This window comes from Hyperoodon ampullatus, assembly GCF_949752795.1.
Source record: "Hyperoodon ampullatus genome assembly, chromosome: 15".
NCBI classification, from domain to species: Eukaryota; Metazoa; Chordata; class Mammalia; order Artiodactyla; family Ziphiidae; genus Hyperoodon; species Hyperoodon ampullatus.
This window is the reverse complement of record NC_136928.1, coordinates 36,937,319-36,957,475: the sequence shown is the minus strand read 5'-3', so window position 1 is coordinate 36,957,475 and position 20,157 is coordinate 36,937,319. Positions and strand designations below refer to the sequence as shown.

At 39.7% G+C, this 20,157-nt stretch overlaps 1 protein-coding gene across 3 annotated transcripts in view; it reads left to right on the top strand.

Annotated features, from left to right (window-relative positions):
* The window catches only part of COMMD1 (copper metabolism domain containing 1), a gene marked incomplete at its 5' end in the record, with an annotated part of 180,849 nt that overhangs the window by 86,132 nt on the left and 74,560 nt on the right, over positions 1–20,157 (top strand). For 2 of the 3 annotated variants that reach the window (XM_079720436.1, XM_079720434.1), the window contains one exon: positions 381–662. In XM_079720436.1, coding sequence (XP_079576562.1) covers positions 399–662 — 264 coding nt within the window. Of the gene's footprint in view, positions 1–380; positions 663–11,118; positions 11,141–20,157 lie in introns of those variants that run through there. The other variant, XM_079720435.1, reaches the window with a different exon arrangement.

Below are 20,157 nucleotides of genomic sequence, written 5' to 3'. Positions count from 1 at the left end.
ATAGATTCTAGTTATTGATAGAGAATTTGAGTGACACGGATTTTTTTTTTTTGGCCACGCCACGTGGCTTGTGGGATCTTAGTTCCCCTACTGTGGATTGAACCTGGGCCCTCGGTAGTGAGAGCGTGGAGTCCTGTCCACTGGACCGCCAGGGAATTCCCAAAATGGAATTTTTCACAATAGCTTTTCTGATATTCAGTATTTTCAAAGGGAATATTTTTGTATTTATGAAGCGCTTATTCTCATTACTGTCTTTTGATGACCCTTTTTGAAAGCTTATTCAGTGATTAAGAATCACTCAAAATGTGATCTGTAGTTAAGATGCATCTTTTTCTAGTTATCTACCAAATTCATATTTGTTATTTTTTCTGTCATTATAGTCTATTGCATCTGCAGACATGGATTTCAACCAGCTGGAGGCATTCTTGACTGCTCAAACCAAAAAGCAAGGCGGGATCACATCTGACCAAGCTGCTGTCATTTCCAAATTCTGGAAGAGCCATAAGACAAAAATCCGAGAGAGCCTCATGAACCAGAGCCGCTGGGACAGTGGGCTTCGGGGCTTGAGCTGGAGAGTTGATGGCAAATCGCAGTCAAGACACTCAGCTCAAATGCACACTCCTGTTGCCATAATGGAGCTGGAAATAGGGAAAAGTGGACAGGTGAGTTCAATTTCAATTTCTCTTTGTAAACTGTATTTTTCCATTACATATTAGCCATACATTCAGAATGATTTTATGTAACAGTCTTTGTAGGGATAATGATAACAGGAAAAGATTCTGGTTTTCAGAATCCCTTTTCAAAGATAGAATCATCTGAAAGTTTGGATATTCCCAACTGTGGATAGAGTCTGAAAACCAGCCTCCAGCATCTATCTCAAATGAACAAAGTGGGTCAATAAGGTGATTGCACAGAAGTTGGCCACTGTTCCCTTTTGGTTAGATCTGAGTTTGTGGCGTTTGGTCAGAATCTCCAAGGCAATGATAAAGATGCTAAGTAAAGACCAGGAATTAAGACTAAACAACATAGAACAAACCTATCTCACAAAATTCATCTTTATAGGCATTCAGGTATAGGAGGCAATGTATTTTTTTTAATAAATTTATTTTTATTTATTTATTTATTTTTGGCTGCATTGGCTCTTCATTGCTGCGTGCGGGCTTTTTCTAGTTACAGTGAGCGGGGGCTACTCTTCGTTGCGGTGTGCAGGCTTCTCATTGCGGTGGCTTCTCTTGTTGGGGAGCACGGGCTGTAGGCACACGGGCGTCAGTAGTTGTGGCTCGCAGGCTCAGTTGCTCTGCAGCATGTGGGATCTTCCTGGACCAGGGCTCAAACCCGTGTCCCCTGCACTGGCAGGTGGATTCTTAACCACTGCACCACCAGGGAAGTCCCAGCAATGTATTTTAATTACAACATTGTGTTGTTCCTAAAGACCCTAAAGTATACTATTTCTGTCCTTAGCCTACAAATTGTTTTTAATTGATCTTGATTATTTACAAAACAGTACTGCTTTCCTTGCAGTTTCCAATGTCATTATAGCAGACATCTACATGGTTTTTCTTTGAAGTCTTCAGTTTGTACTCCAGATGACTGCCAGATCAGACTTTTAATGACCTGGTATATGTCTTTTGGGAAAAAAAAAAGCAGCAACTTGTAATTAGGAAGAGAAAACCCAGATCATTGAATTAGCTAACCAGATTTATTTTCAGATAAATAATCAAATAAGTGGTTCTATTACATCCTATAATAGAAATTTATATCTTTTCTTCTAATGATGAGCGCATTTTTTTAGCTGGCAGGTTTCCTCACATAATCCCTTCTTGAGTTTCTTAGGGTTTTTCCAGTATTTGTAGTTCCCTAATGACTTTAATTTTAATTTAAAAGATAATTCCTTTAAAAAATTGTTCTTTTTCAAAATATATTTTGAGGACCTTTTATTCAGTTATTTTACAATAGTGCTAATTGCCTTTACTGACTTTGGTTTCTCTGATCCTAAAGTCCATTTTCTTAACCACTGTGTTATACAGCCTTCCTCCTATTATTCCTAGACCAAAAATCTGACAGAAAGGTGCAGAAAGTATTCTTGGATACCTAAGTTTCACCAGCCATTTTTATAGGCTGTTCATTTTTTATTCTGGCAGTAGTGATTATTTCATTTTGTCAAGTATTTATCATTTGGGCAGGAATATGAAAACATACATATCTACTTTGACTTTCCTAGAAAACTATTATAGTATTTAACTCGATATTTTCCTAATATTTCTTGAACTGGGGTTTATAATGTGCCTTTTGATTTTAGTAACTTATATACCATCTGAATTTATTGGGTATTGACACAGGGATTTAAAAAATCTATTTTTAAGTTCCTATGGTTTTTCTTCCATTTTTTTTAGCTAAAGTAACAAGAAAAAACATTTTTTCTTAGAACAGTAGAATGTGTTTTTGTCAATCAGTAAATCTAAACATCACTACACATGATTTTTTTTTTTTTGCGGTACGCGGGCCTCTCACTGCTGTGGCCTCCCCCGCCACGGAGCACAGGCTCCGGACGCGCAGGCCCAGCGGCCATGGCCCACGGGCCCAGCTGCCCCGTGGCACGTGGGATCCTCCCGGACCGGGGCACGAACCCATGTCCCCTGCATCGGCAGGCGGACTCTCAACCACTGCGCCACCAGGGAAGCCCTACACATGATTTTTTAGCTAGCTTCAGGAACATTTCATGATTACTTAGAATAAGTTGGTAAACTTTTTTTTGAGAGGACAGACGTTTTATGCTTGACAGCTATACAGTTTCTGTCACAAGTACTCATCATTCTTGGTGCAGCTCAAAAGCAGCCACAGACAGTATATAAACAGATGGGCACTCCTATCTTTTTAGAAGGTTTACCTATTTCAATAGAATCAATAGGTCTTAGAAGTCAGAGAGTCCTTGAGTACTCATCTAAGGTGAATTACGTAGGTGAGGTGGTATATCCTCATTTTCCAGAGAAGGTGTATGTGACAGATAAGTGACTTGCTTCAAACATAGCTGATAAGTGGTAAAGTGAGAACTAAAATGGGGATTGGGGCTTCCCTGGTGGCGCAGTGGTTGGGAGTCTGCCTGCCAATGCAGGGGACATGGGTTTGAGCCCTGGTCTGGGAAGATCCCACGTGCCGCGGAGTAACTAAGCCCGTGCACCACAGCTACTGAGTCTGTGCTCTAGAGCCTGCGAGCCACAACTACTGAAGCCCACATGCCTAGAGTCTGTGCTCTGCAACAAGAGAAGCCACCACAGTGAGAGGCCCATCCACCGCGACGAAGAGTAGCCCCTGCTCTCTGCTACTAGAGAAAGCCCGAGCGCAGCAACAAAGACCCAATGCAGCCATAAATAAATAAATAAATAAAATTAAATTTAAAAAAATAAAATAAAATGGGGATTACCAGACTTAGTTTTTCCAAAAACCATTGACACCAACATCTAGGAGCTTTTGTTAGCTTCTCACAATAGTCTGTGCCAAGAAAACATGTTGGTTATAAAACATGTTGGTTATACAATGCGATAATCATGAGCGTTGATAGGAATATCACTCAGCAATAAGAAGGAAAGAACTTTTGATATACGCAACAAAATGGTTGAATCTCGAAATCATTTGCTGAGTGAAGTAAGCCAGATAAAAGCTTTTTTTAACATAATGTATGATTCTACTCATATAAAATCCTAGAAAATGCAACGTAATCTATAGTGACAGAAAGCAGATGCCTGGGCATAAGAGTAGAGGGAGGAATAGATTAGATTACAGAGGGGTGCATGAAAATTTTTAAGTGTGAAAAAATGTTTATGTTCATTGTGGCAGCTGTTTTATGGATGTAAATATATGTATGTCAAAACTTATGAAATTGCATGCTTTAGATATGCAGTTTATTGTACATTACTTATACTTCAAAGTTGTAAAGAAAATGGTCACTGTGAAAATGATTGAAAATGCACTTTAACCCACAAAATCCTTTGAACGCAAATATATTCTTAAGTCAAGAAAAGTTGTAAAGAAAGAAGTAAACTGTAATAGAACCTAGGCTGGCAGTAAAATATACAACCCAGATCCTACCGGAAATGTTTTTGTGAGGCCTGGATCCTTGGTTAGTACTTCTGTCAGCTTCTAGGTGAATGTTATTTATGAAATACTCTACTAAATCAACTTAGCAGTTTTTAGAACACGTATAGGCAACAAAGGCAAATTTATTTTTACACTGCTGTCATTGGATGAGCTTGTGAGAGAATTAATGATTCTAGGATATTAAGAGGTTGCTTCCAAGAAGAATGAGCAAGTTTTTTGAACTCTGGGGTGTGTGTGTCCATGTACCCCAACAACTAAATTACTGTCTTCAATTTCTGTCATTTTAAATCAGTGGTTCTCAATCATGGCTACACATAAGAATCACTTTTGGAGCTTTAAAAATTTTCATGCTCTGGACGTACTTCAGACCAGTTAAGTAAGAATCTGTGGGGATGGGACCTGGGCATCAGTATTCTTTAAAACTGGTGATTAAAAAAAAAACAAGGGTAGGGGGACTTACCTGGTGGTCCAGTGGTTAAGACTCCACACTTCTTCTGCAGGGGGCACGGGTTCAATCCCTGGTCGGGGAACTAAGATCCCGCATGCCACGCGGTGTGGCCAAAAAAAAAAAGAACACAACAACTAAAAACTGGTGATTTCAGTATTCATCCAAGGTTGAGAACCACTGTGTTAAAGGTGCCAACTACTCTGACTTGAAATGTTAATATAGCTTGTTATTAAATTTTTACAGTGAGAATTCAGTATATGTTGGCATATTACTTCTACTTGCCATAATTTATGAAGTGCTTGGGGACTATTTATTCATACACTAGATGTGGTAGGTTTTTTCTATCTTTCCCTCTCTATTTAAATTTCTCTCTCCTGCTCAGTTTGTCTGCATTACTTCTTTCTTTGGTCCAAAAAGTGCATTTGACAATTGGCAGCCAAGTGCATGCATTAACTTTTTTTTCTTATTAACCACAATATATAATGCCTTTGGGATATGAGGAAGGCAAAGTAATAGAGAAGTAACTAAGGCAGTATATATTTATGGAAATACGTAAAGCTAGAGAAAATGACTATGCACTAGTGACCTAAATACCTTTCTTGTAGTGAATGTTTTTCTTCAACAGAAATAAAATTTTTGCAAGAATAAAGCATGAATTCAGTTATAAAAGTACACAGAAAACTCTGTGGTGAACATTTCTTGTCCAAAGGGAAGAACATCAGTGTTTTACTCGTATAATTGAGATCCTTTCGTATTTGATCATAAATCACTGAGGGACCTAAGCCTTGAGGACTGTTGCAATCTGGCATGTGTCTTTAGGGAAGTTTTATTGTTCTGCTTACTTCATTAATACCACTGTTTTCCTTTCCTGGAACTTAAATAGAAATTCTCATAGAGTGTTTTCTTTTTTTAAGCAGTAACTTTTGGGGAGATAATTTATATGCTTAGTAGAGTCTCATACATGGTTATTTCTCTTTTTTTGAGACTGAATTTTGGCATTTTATAAAGACATGTTGGTTTTTCTTTTGTGACTTCTTGTTTTTCAAAACCAGTAAGATGTTTTGTGAGGAAACATTTAGCCACAGCTTCCATGCTAAACCATTTAGTAGTAAATTATTTCTTCTTTCTTCTGCTGAATTGTTCTTTCATAAGCATTTAGAGATTCCCTGCCTGTAGAGATCCTGAAATATAAATCTCTGTTTCTTTATTGTCTTTTTTATTTTTATTTTTTTAAAATATTTATTTTGGCTGCACTGGTCTTAGTTGTGGCATGCAGGATCTTTAATTGTGGCATGCAAACTCTTAGTTGCGGCATGCATATAGGATCTAGTTCCCCAACCAGGGATCAAACCCAGGCCCCCTGCATTGGGAGTGCAGAGTCTTACCCACTGGACCACCAGGGAAGTCCATATTGTCTTTTTAAAACAATGAATAATGTTATTGCCTTTTCTAGACTTAAGTTTTAGTGTACCAAAACTCCTCTAGTTTTGGGTTGTGTTTTCAGCAGACAGAGGGAAGAAGATAGAATCTACCTTTACTGATATAATTTTTTTCTGGCCAACTGATCATATGCTCAACTCTGTCATTTTCAAGCAGTTAGATTACAGAATATCACATATCAAGAAACTATATACAATGGTTAAAAAAAAAGAGTATATACAATGGTAGACACACTCTGATTTCTAGGATCAAGACAGGTTAGGCTCTGGATTAAAAGGCCAGCATTTTGTCCAAAACACAGGTAAACATCTAATCTCAAAAGAAAGTAATCACTTGTTTTTAATTTCCACAATTCCTTCTACAACAAGGTACACTGATCTCCTTGTATAATTCTGGTGGTAAGGAATAAGAACCTGCTAAAACCTGTGATTAATAATCAGTTTATGCTGAGCTCTCTTACGTAGCATTGTAGCTTCATAAGCCGGAGTAGAGCCACCACAACTCCCTGCTTTGTGTCATAGAAGAAGCAAAATTTAAAGCACATTCTCTTTCTCATGCCCTTTCTCTCTTACATACATACATAAATTTATATGTGTACCAATATATGGGAAAATTTGTAAAGATGGGTTATAGAGTAAATAAAATGCCATTTTATTTTATTAACACTTACTCACCGTTTTGAGATCATGTTGCTTTATTCTCAGTAGCTATGGAGGAAAGTTTAGATAATCTTATTTGGTTATACACGCTGTAATGCTTCGTCTATTTCTGATAATTCTTGTTTTTAAGGTTGGATTTTCACTTTTAACAATGTAATAAAGGAAAGCCTCCAGAGAAATTAGTCAAGCTAATCTAATAAACAAACCACCCTTTGTCAGTACAGATTGATGAAATTTAACAGCTTGAGGATGCTTAAATCAGTTTAGAAGACTTTTTTTTAAATTAATTAATTTATTTGGTTGCACCGGTTCTTAGTTGCTGCAGGTGGACTCCTAAGCTGTGGCATGCAAACTCTTAGTTGCAGCATGCATGTGGGATCTAGTTCCCTGACCAGGGATCGAACCCAGGCCCCCTGCATTGGGAGTGCGGAGTCCTAGCCACTGTGCCACCTGGGAAGTCCCACTTTTTTTTAAATAAAGGAATTTTCCATTTTATATTTTATATCAGGTTTTGAACATTGAGTTTATTTAAACTTTAATTCTGAATGGGTCAACCCTTTTTTGTAGCTCAAAGATGTGTTTCATAATAGTTTGTTTTCTAAAGTTGTGGTCCTAAACTTACAGTTCCAAGATATAATTTGTAGAAGGACAGTGCCTAAAGTCTATAACAACACAGAAAATAAATAGAATAAAAATTTGGTCCTTCTTGAAAGCCATTGTGATTTTCATTGTGTTCATTTTTTGCTAAAAAACAAACATGGAGATCCACAACTTAATATTTAAATTCTGAATAACTCTGAATTAACTATTTACAAAAAATACCTTGTACGAAGGAAATGTTTTACAAAAGAGAAAAAGATGCTAAAAAACTTTTAACGTTACTAATTAGAATGAATATTTACATAACAGAGAATAGGTAATAGCTAGTGGGGAAAAAATGTAAGTGGTCATCTAGTTTTGAAACAATTAAAATCAGAACTTTTCAGTGGTTGATAATTTACCCATTAAAAAGTAGACATTTGGGGGTATGTTTTATGTAAGAATTGTGTAATAATAAGTGGTACTTAATATTTTTGATGTATTAAGATTAGAATGCTCTACTATTAATATGCTTGGTTTTCTTAACCAAGCCTCTGTTCAAAAATTTATATAATGATTTTGCATTTATTTTGGTCTTAAATGACAGCCTTTTGAGACTTGATCCATGAGCAACATTTGACATACTTGACTTCTCTTTTCTTTGAAACACTTGTCTTCCAGGACACCACATTTGCCTAATTTTCCCCCTAATTTTCTAGTCCGTTCCTTTTTTTTCCCTTTTCATATCTCTTTTTTTTGCTGGTTCTTTCTCATCTACCCCACTTCTCAATGTTGGAGTGTCCCTGGGCTTAAGTCTTTGGTCCTGTTTTCTTCCCTATCTCCAACACACTTCCTAGGTGATCTCATTTAGTTTTTTGTTTGTTTGTTTTAATTTATTTTATTTATTTATTTTTGGCTACATTGGGTCTTCATTGCTACGCGCGGGGTTTCTCTAGTTGCGGCAAGTGGGGGCTACTCTTTGTTGCGGTGCGTGGGCTTCTCATTGTGGTGGCTTCTCTTGTAGTGGAGCATGGGCTCTCGGCGCGTGGGCTTCAGTAGTTGTGGCTCTCAGGTTCTAGAGCGCAGGCTCAGTAGTTGTGGCACACAGGCTTAATTGCTCTGCGGCATGTGGGATCTTCCCAGACTAGGGCTCGAACCTGTGCCCCCTGCATCGGGAGGCGGATTCTTAACCACTGCGCCACCAGGGAAGTCCCAGTTCTATGGATTTAAATACTATCTATAGCCTAACAACTCCCAAATTTATATCTCCAAACTGGATTTCTCCCTTAAATTCCAGGTATATACTTATGACATACTTGAGAACTCTATTTAAATGTGAAAAAGGTATCAAAAAATGGAATATGCCCCAGACTAAGCTCCTTCTTTGCCTCCCATATTTGTTCCTCCTATATTTTTTATCATCTCAGTCAGTGGTACCTCCATTCTTCCAGTTCATATCCTCTTTTTCTCATGCCCACATCTAGTTCATCATCAAATCTTGTTGGGTTTAATTTGATTACTTTTCACCACTCCCCTCTACTCTGTTCAGATCACCATTACTTCTCTCCTAGATTATAATAACATTCTCCTAACTGACCTCTCTGCATCTGCTCTTTAGCCTATTGTCAACACACAGCAGTGTGTCAACAGAGTGACTCTGTTAAAGCCTAAGTCAGTTAATGTATTCATGGCTCTCATCTCACTCTAGGGGCTTCCTTTCACAATCAGATTAATAGCTTTCTCCCTTGCTCAGTCTGCTCTAGCTAGACCCATGCTGATTGCTGATTCATGGATCGTGCTGTGTGCTCCCTCTTTAGAGTCTGTGCATTTGCTGTTCCCTCTCTCTGGATTGGTCTTCACTCACATATTTATAGATTTAGCCTTTTCACTTTCCTGAGGTCTTTTTAAAAAAATTCACCTTCTCAATAATGCTTTCACTGACCACCTCTCTAAAAGTTTAGTCCTCCACTTTCTGCTTTAATTTTTGAAAACTTTATTGAGCTACAATTTCCATACAATAAACTGTATCAATTTGAAGTGTCCAATTTGATTAATTTTGGCTGGTATATACACTTGTGAAACCACCATGGCAGTCAAGTGACAGAATGTGTTCATCATCCCTTAAAAGTCTCCCTCTTGGGCTTCCCTGGTGGCACAGTGGTTGGGAGTCCGCCTGGCGATGTGGGGGACGCGGGTTCGTGCCCTGGTCCGGGAGGATCCCGCATGCCGCAGAGCGGCTGGGCCCGTGAGCCATGGCCGCTGAGCCTGCGCGTCCAGAGCCTGTGCCCCGCGGCGGGAGAGGCCGCAGCGGTGAGAGGCCCGCGTACTGCAAGAAAAAAAAAAAGTCTCTCTCTTCCCCTGTACAATCCATCTCTCTCTCTCCAGCACAGTTCCTAGACAACCACTGATCTACCTTTTATCATCATAGATTAGTTTTTTTCTGCTTTGTTTTTTCTTCTTGGCACTTATGACTATCTACCATGCTGTATATTTTATTGTAATTATTAATCTTGTCTGTGCTCCACATTAGCATGTAATGGGATGAGGATTATTGCTGTTTTGTTCACAGCTGTATTCTCAAAGTCTAGGATGCTGCTTGGCACATGATATTCAGGAAATAGTTGTTGAATGAATAAATGAATCATATAATTCACTATTTTACTAAGCATCTACCATGTATCATGCACTGTGTAGGTGTTGAGGATGTATCAGTGAACAATACGGCCAAGCCTCTTATCCTAAGGAGCTGACAGTAAACAAAAAATAGTAGTAATTAGTGTAAGAAAGTGTATCAGAGACTGAAGAGCCTTATCAAAGCTCAGAAGAGGAAATGGCTCTCCTTACCCAGGAAGCTGAGGAAGGCAGCTCTAAGGAGGTACATTTGCATTTGGTTTCTCTGATTTCAACTCTGATTCAGAGTTAAATGTCATGAACTAAGAAAAACAAAAAAGTTCGTACAGGTAGTATGACTTCTCTAGAGTTTATGAACATAACCATTGTGTTTAGCACATAGGTGTGACCTTTGGCACTGGATTAGTACAGGTTGTCCTTCCCTTCCTCCCTTCCTTCCTTCCTCCCTTCCTCCCTTCCTCCCTTCCTCCCTTCCCCTCTTCCTTCCTTCCTTCCTTCCTTCCCTCCCTCCCTCCCTCCGTTCGTTCGTTCGTTCGTTCCTTCCTTCCTTCCCTCCCTCCCTCCCTCCGTTCGTTCGTTCGTTCCTTCCTTCCTTCCTTCCCTCCCTCCCTCCCTCCGTTTGTTCATTCGTTCGTTCCTTCCTTCCTTCCCTCCCTCCCTCCCTTCATTCCTTCTTTCCTTCCTTCCTTTCTTCTTCCCTGTTTCCTCCCTTCCTCCTCCCTCTCTCTTTCTTTCGTTCTCTCCTTCTCTTTCTTCCTCCCTCCTTCCCTCCCTCCCTCCCTCTCCCCCTCTTTCCTTCCCTCCCTCTCCTTCTGTCCCTTCCTCTCTTCCTCTCTCTCTTTCTCCTCCCTCCCTCCCTCCCTTCCTTCTTTCCTTCCTCCACTTCCAACATGTTGGTTTTCCAGTTTCTTAATCCACAGGTGGTAACAGGTACCAAGAAGTAAATTGGCAGAAAAATCATTGTAAGCAAAAGCAAGACTCATTTACTACAGTGGTTCTCAGCATCACTGGATATCAGGCTCACTGGAGGAGATGTTAAAAATTATTTAAAAGCCTTTAAAAAAAGGGCTTTTGCTTTCATTTGAGAGAGGGAAGTCTTCTCTAAGGAGGCAAGCTGGTCTGAGAGCACAAAATACTTGCAGAGGGAACAGCAAAGGCAAGAAGTTGGCCTTGGTAGGAAATCTGAATTTTTATTCTAAGTATAATAGGGAACCATTGGAGGGCTTCAAACAAGGGACTGATGCAATGTGATTTATGTCCTCATAGGATCCCTGATGCATGTGTGAAGGATGAATAATATAATCAAGAGTGAAGCCATGATACCGAGAACTTATTAAAAAAAATCACTGTGGTTGGAACTGTTTTTTTGCACGTTAAAAGCTATTCTCTTTTGCTTACAAATCTCTGTGTGGTAGTAGTTAGGTAAAATGGGGCCTCAAGGTAAAAACAGAAAAACCCCAAAACTTCATCCTCATTCTGTTAACAAGGTTAGGTATACAGAATGAACAGAGCCAAAATTAATACTCCACTTCAAAATGGGGTTACGTGGACTTCTGACAATCTTCATTCCACATTTTTACCTCTTTCCCACAATTATGACAATCTCCTTCCTTTTTAAATTTTATTGTAACATGTTTCAAAATTTGGCAAGCCCAGGGGCTTCCCTGGTGACGCAGTGTTTAACAATCTGCCTGCCAATGCAGCGGACATGGGTTCAATCCCTGGTCTGGGAAGATCCCACATGCCACGGAGCAACTAAGCCCGTGCGCCACAACTACTGAGCCTGCACTCTGGACCTCGTGTGCCACAACTACTGAAACCCGCACGCCTAGAGCCCGTGCTCCACAACAAGAGAAACCACTGCAATGGGAGAAGCCCACGCACCGCAAGGAAGAGTAGCCCCCGCTCGCCGCAACTAGAGAAAGCCCACACACAGCAATGCAGCCAAAAATAAATAAATACAATAAATTAAAAAAAAATTTGGCACGCCCAGAGATATACAAACCATTATTGTGCCAAAAGGGAAAAAAGTGAATCCAAGAGAACACTTAGAGGGCACTATGGTACTGGTCCAGGTAATATAATATTAGCCAGGAAGATGGAGATAATTTTAACAGTCAATGTGGAGAGAAGTGAGCAGTTAGAAGAAACATCTTCAAGTATTGTAGATGAGTTGCTTTGGGATGGGTTGGAAGGGATGTAGAAAATGAAAGAAAGTGAGGAATTGGGGACAACTCTTTTTTTGCATGAATATGTTAGTGTAAATTGGTAACTCTAGTCTTTGTTTAACAGTCTTATCGATAAATTGGCCATCTAATACACAACTTGAGTTTTTCCCCAGCCCTTCTTCTGGGGAAAAAAGTAAATCAAAAGAAATTAACGGGGCTTCCCTGGTGGCGCAGTGGTTGAGAGTCCGCCTGCCAATGCAGGGGACACGGGTTCGTGTCCCGGTCCGGGAAGATCCCACATGCCGTGGAGTGGCTAGGCCCGTGAGCCATGGCCGCTGAGCCTGCGCGTCCGGAGCCTGTGCTCTGCAACGGGAGAGGCCACAACAGTGAGAGGCCCGCGTACTGCAAAAAAAAAAAAAAAAAAAGAAATTAACATTTGGCGTGCTGAAGTAATTTTATTACTTCATTGTTTCTTATGATGTACCCTTTTCTGTATGTATATTACGCTTCAATATAAAGATTTAAAGAGGTAGAGATATGAGTGTTTGTCTTTGCAAACTCGTTGCACCTATGAGAAGAGGGCTTTAGCACAGCTGAAGTCCTTGGCTTCTGACTAATATCCTGCCAATAGGCAGCCCCTGGTGTTGGACTTCTTTCAGATTGTTACCATTCAGGCTCTTTGGTTCTATTCTTGTGGACAGTTGGGGTGCTTGAGAGGAAGCCAGGAAACCAAGCCTTAAGAGGATTTGGAAACAATTTTTGTGCTAAACTCAGGGTGACAGTGTATCCTGCCCAGAAATGTTGAAACTGCTTGTGTTTGTCTAGTATTTGTGTACTGGCTGGTGGGCTGTGGGCTTCATTCCATGTATGCTGCTCTACTGCCAAGATGAAGGCCTCTGACCCAAGCCCATTCTTAGCACTTTTTTTTATTATGTAAACTATACATACATAAAATTTACCATTTAATCATTTTTAAGTGCATAGTTCAGTGGTATTAAGTATATTCACAGTGTTGTGTAACCATCACCACTCTCTATGTCTAGAACTTTTTTATTATCCCAAACAGGAACTCTGCACCCATTAAACAATAACTCCCCTTTGTCACCTCTCTCTGGCCCCTGGTAATCTCTATCTACCTTCTGTGTCTTTGAATTTGACTGTTCTACTAGGTACCTCATGTAAGTGGAATCACACAATAATTGCCCTTTTGTGTCTGGCTTATTTCGCTTTGCATAATGTCTTAAGATTGATCCATTTTGTAGCATTGTCTCAGAATTTCAATGCTTTTTTTTTTTTTTTTTTTTTGCGGCACACGGGCCCCTCACCGCTGTGGCCCCCCCTGCCGCGGAGCACAGGCTCCGGACGTGCAGGCCCAGCGGCCACGGCCCACGGGCCCAGCTGCTCCACGGCACGCGGGATCCTCCCGGACCGGGGCACGAACCCACACCCCGCGTGCTGGCAGGCGGACCCCCAACCACTGCGCCACCAGGGAAGCCCTCAATGCTTTTTAAGGCTGAATAATATTTCACTGTATGTATATACCACACTTTATTTATCCATTAATCTGTTGATGGACATTTGAGTTGTTTCCATCTTTTGGTTTTTGTGAATAATGTTACTGTGGACATGGTGTACAAATATCAGTTTGATTCCCTGCATAGGGTGTATACCTAGGAGTAGAATTGTGAGAGTATATGGTAATTTTATGTTTAAGTTTTTGAGGAACTGCAAAACTGTTTTCCACAGTGGCTGCAACCACTTTATATCCTTTTCAGCAATGTGTGAGGGTTCTAATTTCTGCACATCCTCATCAACATCTGTTATTTCCTTCCTTCCTTTTTTTTTTTTTAATTGCCATCCTAATGGATGTGAACATTCCCTAATGATTAGTGATGTTGAGCATCTTTTCATGTGCTTATTGGTAATTTGTGTATCTTCTTTGGAGAAATGTCTACTCAAGTCGTTTGCCTGTTTTTTAATCTGGTTGTTTGTTGTTGTTGAGTTATAGGAGTTCTTTATATATTCTGGATATCAATCACTTATCATATATATGATTTACAAATACTCTTTTGCATTCTGTGGGTTGTCTTTTCACTCTCTAGATAATATCCTTGGATGCACAAAAAATTTTAATTTTGATGTAGTCCAATATATCTATTTATTCTTTAGTTTCCTGTGCTTTTAGTATCATGACCAAGAAATAATTACCAAATCCACTGTCATGAAACTTTTCCCCTGTTTTTTTCTAAGAGTTTTATAGTTTTAACTCTTATGTTTAGGTCTTTGATCCATTTTGATTTAATTTTTATATATGGTGTAAGGCCTTCACACTTCTGAATGGATTTTTAAAAAATGATTTCTCAACTGAGGGAACAGAAAGTGGGACATTTGAATTTAGAAGCTAAGTTTCAGTTTTATCATGTTTCTGAACTTTCTAGATAGTTCTGTCTGTAATTAATCAAAGAGAGCTCAGTAGTATCACCCAAGTGACAGGTGGCACTTAATAATGAGTGGTAGTCACTAGAAATGAGCTCAGATTAACTGCCAAATAAGTTCAACATCCTTTTCATTGTCAGGGTTATTAACTTAAGTAGATTAGAGGAAGTCAATAATAGTGAAAGTATCTCTGAATTTTAATAAGTCATTTAATAGTCTGTGGTTATAGTAGAGAAACAAGAACTGAATTATGATGATAAAGCTCATGAGTGCATAACTAATTGAGTGGTGACATCCGAACAACATTGATCACAAAGTGAGTTTGGGACTTCCCTGGTGGTACAGTGGTTAAGAATCCACCTGCCACTGCAGGGGACACGGGTTTGAGCCCTGGTCCAGGAAGATCCCACAGGCTGCAGAGCAACTAAGCCCGTGCACCAGAACTACTGAGCCTGCACTCTAGAGCCCACGAGCCACAAGTACTGAGCCCGCATGCCACAACTACTGAAGCCCGCGTGCCACAACTACTGAAGCCCGCGTGCCTAGAGCCCATGCTCTGCGACAAGAGAAGCCACTGCAACGAAAAGCCTGCACACTGCTTAATGACAATGAAGAGTAGCCCCTGCTCCGTGCAACTAGAGAAAGCCCGTGTGCAGCAACAAAGACCCAACACAGCCAAAAATAAATAAAAATAAAAATAAATACATTAAACAAAAAAACAAAGTGAGTTTGACCAGTTATCCTATGATAGATAACTCCCCGTCACACATTCCCTTAGTCTAGAAAAAACAGCTTAGCTCTCTAGGAATAGAATTTAAGGTTTCCATGCTCTATCATCTATTTATATTGTACAGTCCTACCAAGAGGGACTGTATTTTCCATACATGCATATCCTTTTCTGTTGCTACTTGGAATGTTCTTTATCCATCCCCATTTTCACTTGGTTAAATTCTCTCTCTTCTTTAGAGTTCATATTACTGATTATCTCTGCCATGAATTCCTCCCTAGTTATCTCAGCTGGATCAGATAATCTGAATTCTCAGGATATTTGAACCTTTCTTTGGCATTTCATACAACTTAGATTTAAAATGAAAAACAAAGCACCTATATTAGTGTCTAACTTAAGCAAAAAAAAAAAAGGAGGTTAGCAGGTTATGTACTTAGGAAGCCCAGAAGTGGTTCTTGGCTTCAGATACCTCTTGGCTCTCTCTGGCTCTGTTCATGTCATTCTGTAAACAAACTTACTCCCTGTGGAGGTAAAATGATGGCTGTCAAGCCCAGACTTATCTTTTCAGCTTTGCAATACCAGTGGAAAGAGGTACTTCTCTCTTCCCAACGTATATATATTGACTAAAGGCTGAAATTCTTATTTACCCTGCTTAGGTCACATAGCTACCCATGGAGAAGTCACTGTTTACAGGAATTAGGGTAATTGAAACTTGCAGTATTTGCCCAGCTCTTTAACCAGGGGTAAGATAAGGTACAGATTGACAGCTGATACCACAGGGAATAGGTGAGGAGTAGTTTCCTAAAGGAATTAGGTACATTGGACAAACAAAACCAGTGTATGTCCACTACAGTGCCTTGTTAGTTTATGCCTTCAAGAAGCCAATATATTTATATGTGTGTGTGTGTGTGTGTGTGTGTGTATGTATGTATTTTTTTGGCTGCACTGCACAGCATGTTAGTTCCCCGACCAGAGATCAAACGCATGCCCCCTGCAGTGGAAGCGTGGGGGTCCTAACCACTGGACCACCAGGGGATTCCCAAGAAGCCTACAATTTATCATTAATATATGTATCCCTTATAGCCTCAAAATATTAAAGTAGGTGTTTGATAAATTTTTGGATGAATTGATAAAGAAGAGAATCCATGTGTTAGTTATCTGCTGCTGCATAACAAATTACCCCCCCACACACATTAGGGGCTTAAAAAACAACAAACATTTATTATCTCACATAGGAATTGTGATAGGAATTTGGGAGCAGCTTAGGTAAGTGATTCTAGCTTAGCCCCCCCCCCCCCCCCCCCCCCCCCCGTGCGTTGCACTAGGTGTCGGCCAAGGTGTAGCCATCCCACGGCTTGAATGGGACTGGAGGATCTGCCTCCAGGCTCACTCATGGCTGTTGGAAGAGGCCTGAATTCCTTTCTTCTTGTTGGCCACTAAGTAACATAGCAACTGTTTTTTTCCACAGTGGGTGATCCAAGAGAGAAAAAGTAAGCAGGAAGCCACAGTGCCTTGTATGACCTAGTCTCTGACTTAAACACCATTACTTCTGCTTTAAAAAAAAAAAAAGTAAATATATGTCACAGTTTATTTTTGCTGGGAAATAATGAGGGATAGCGCAGTATATCAAGTATGAAATTAATGAAGTTAGCTCTTGTTGTCTTGTTACTGTATGTTTTAGTTTTCATCTGTTTAGCAAATACCTGCTGAGTGTTTAATATCAGAATAACTATAGCTATTATTTATTATATCCTCACCATGTTCCAGGTACTGTTCTAAACATATTTTATGCATTGACTCATTCAGTTCTCTTACCAACTCTCTGAAATAGGTATGATTTTTTTTTCTGGCTTTAGGTTAACTTTATTTTTGAATAATTTTAGATTTACACAGATGTTGCAAAGATAGTACAATGAGTTCCCTTATACTCATCCAGTTTTCCCTGTTAACATTTTACATTATCATGGTACATGTGTAAAAATAAGAAACTGACACTGATATATTGTTACTAACTAAACTACAGATTTTATTTGTATTTCACTAGTTTTTCCATTTATTATTCCTCTCTGTTCTAGGATCCAATCCAGAGTACCACTGAATTGCTAAATAAACTAAATTGCATTTAGTTGTCATATCTCCCCAGTTTCCTCTGACCTGTGACAGTCTCTCATCTTTCCTTCTTTTTCATGACCATAACAGTCTTGAAGAGTACTGACCAGATATCCTGTATAATTTCCCTCAATCTGGGCTTGTTTGTTGTTTTTCGCATGGTTAGACTGGGGTTGTGGGTTTTGGGAAAGAATTCAACAGAGATGAAGTGCCTTTCTTGTCACACCATATTAGGGGATAAATGCAGTACACACGGCATCACTGTTGATGTTAACCTTTATCACACGTTAAGGTAGTAGCATTTACCAGGTTTCTCCATTGTAAAGTTAATATTTTTCCCTTTCCCTACTCTATTCTTTGGAAGTTACTTTTTTTTTTTTTATTGTTAGAAGTGAGTCACACTCCAGGGGAGGGGAATTAGGCTCTGCCTTTTGAGGGAGGTGTCAAAGAATTTGTGAACATATTTCAAACCACCACAGTTCACTCTCTAGCCAAAATTATTGACACTCCTCTCACCTGTAAAATACACTCACCCTCTCCCAATATCCTGCAAAAGTCTCTCCTTTATAGCATCAGCTTATAGTCCAGGATGTTGTCATCTAAATCAAGTCTAGGTTTGGATGAGGCTTCTTAGATGTAGTTCCTTAATTTTAGCCCTTTGGGTCCATTGCCTCTCTGTCTGAAGACCTGTGAAACTAAGGAGGCAAATTATCTGCTCTGCAAACACCCAAAATGCAATGGTTGAGTAAGAAGAAGGTAACCACTATAGGTACTCTTGTTCAAGGAGAGGGAAGATGTTGGCACAAAGGTGTCATTACTTCATACCACTTCTAAAATTCATAGGGCATAGGCTGGTAATTCCTTGATTAGAATTTAAAGTCTGGGAGTAACTGTCCATGGCTCTTAGCTCCATCTCTTGGGCTTTTACTTCTACACTCTGCATTCTCTTTTCTTTTCTATGAAAGGTAGCCTGCATTTGCAGCTGTGTAGTTTCTTCTACCTATTTCCTGCTTGTAGATGTTTGGACACCTAAAGGACTCTTCATTTTGTACTGTTTCTGCTCCTTTCAGTCCAAATGGGTGATTTTTCTGCCTGTATAATTCTCTTAACAACTTTATGGCACTCCTGTAAATCTTATTTGAGCTCACTCCATTAGGTAAAAGCCACACCTAAAGCTCTCTGTGTGAGATAAGCCATTTTCTGTTTTAGGATTCTGCTAAGGGACAATGGCTTTTAGCATGTTAGAAACTCTAGTGTTTGATTAAAAGGCTCTGTGAGTCATACTTTTTAAATCTTTAGAAGATCTTTTGTCTAACTGAATAGTACTCAGAGTCACCATCTTAGAGCTTTCTGAGGCTGTAACAAAGAATTTTATAGCTATACTCTCAACCTTGTCTTTTAGACCATGTATTCTTGGCAATGCCTTGCATTTGAACTTTTCTTGGAAGCCATTTCTTACTTTAATATTGTTTGCATCTGGAAAGACTGAGAATCTTCAAAACCAACAAGTTCTGGCTCCTTTTGTTAAACCATTCTTGAGATGTTTGTTAGGAATTTGGAAATATGGGTCTTTGTTTCAGTGGTGTAGGCTTGGCAAAAAGAAAGGTCTAGGAGTCATGAGCATTTATTCAGTGGCCATTGAATTTAAGAAGTTATTAAGGAGCAGAATGAAGGCCAAGAGTAGAACTTTGAGAATTGTGGACCTTTAGTGGGCAAGTGAATAAAGAGTGTGAGGGAGGCAGGCTGGGAGGGAGTCAGTGATAGATTGGAGAAATGAAGAGTACAAGATTGGAGAAGTATTGACGATAGCACTGCCTCACTTACTTTACATGCTGAATTCATGTAAATTCCACTTTCAGTGGAAAGTTTCCAGTTTCCTCTTCATATAAACTCTTTGAGTCAAGGAGATCAGTACCTTTATATCATGAAGTTTATGACATTAGCCTTTCTATTAAGCTGAAGGATGAAAACACCACCATGGAAGCAAAGTTGAAGAACATATCTATATAGCTTGCCCTCTGTGGCCATAAAGTGTGAGTGTAGAAATAACTCCTGTAGAAAAGAATGCTAGGGACTTCCCTCGTGGTCCAGTTGTTAAGAATCTGTCTTCCAATGCAGGGGATGCAGGTTCAATACCTGGTTGGGGAACTAAGATTCCACATGCTGTGGGGCAACTAAGCCTGCATGCTGCAGCTACAGAGCCTGTGTGCTCTGGAGCACGCATGCCACAACTAGAGAAGCCCATACTCTGCAACTAGAGAGAAGCCTGCAATGAAGAGCTTGTGTGCCGCACCGAAGACCCAGCGCAGCAAAAAAAGAAAAAAAGAAAAGAATGCTATATGCTTAAAGTCATTCATACTTTAAAAAACTATAGGTTGTCTTTTTTGTTGTTGAGTTTTAAGAGTTCTTTATATATTCTTTTTTTTAAAATTTGTTTAATTAATTTATTTTTGGCTGCGTTGGGTCTTCGTTACTGCACACGGGCTTTCTCTAGTTGCGGTGAGCAGGGCCTACTCTTTGTTGCAGTGCGCAGGCTTCTTATTGTGGTGGCTTCTCTTGTCATGGAGCCTGGGCTCTAGGTGCATGGGCTTCAGTAGTTGCAGCATGCAGGCTCAGTAGTTGTGGCTTGCAGGCTCTAGAGCGCAGCCTCAGTAGTTGTGGCACATGGGCTTAGTTGCTCTGCGGCATGTGGAATCTTTCCAGACCAGGGCTGAAACCCGTGTCCCCTGCATTGGCAGGCAAATTCTTAACCACTGTGCCACCAGGGAAGTCCCTATAAATTCTTGATATTAAACTCTTATCATATATATGATTCAAATATTTTCTCCTATTCTATATGATGTCTTTTCATGTACTTGGTAATGC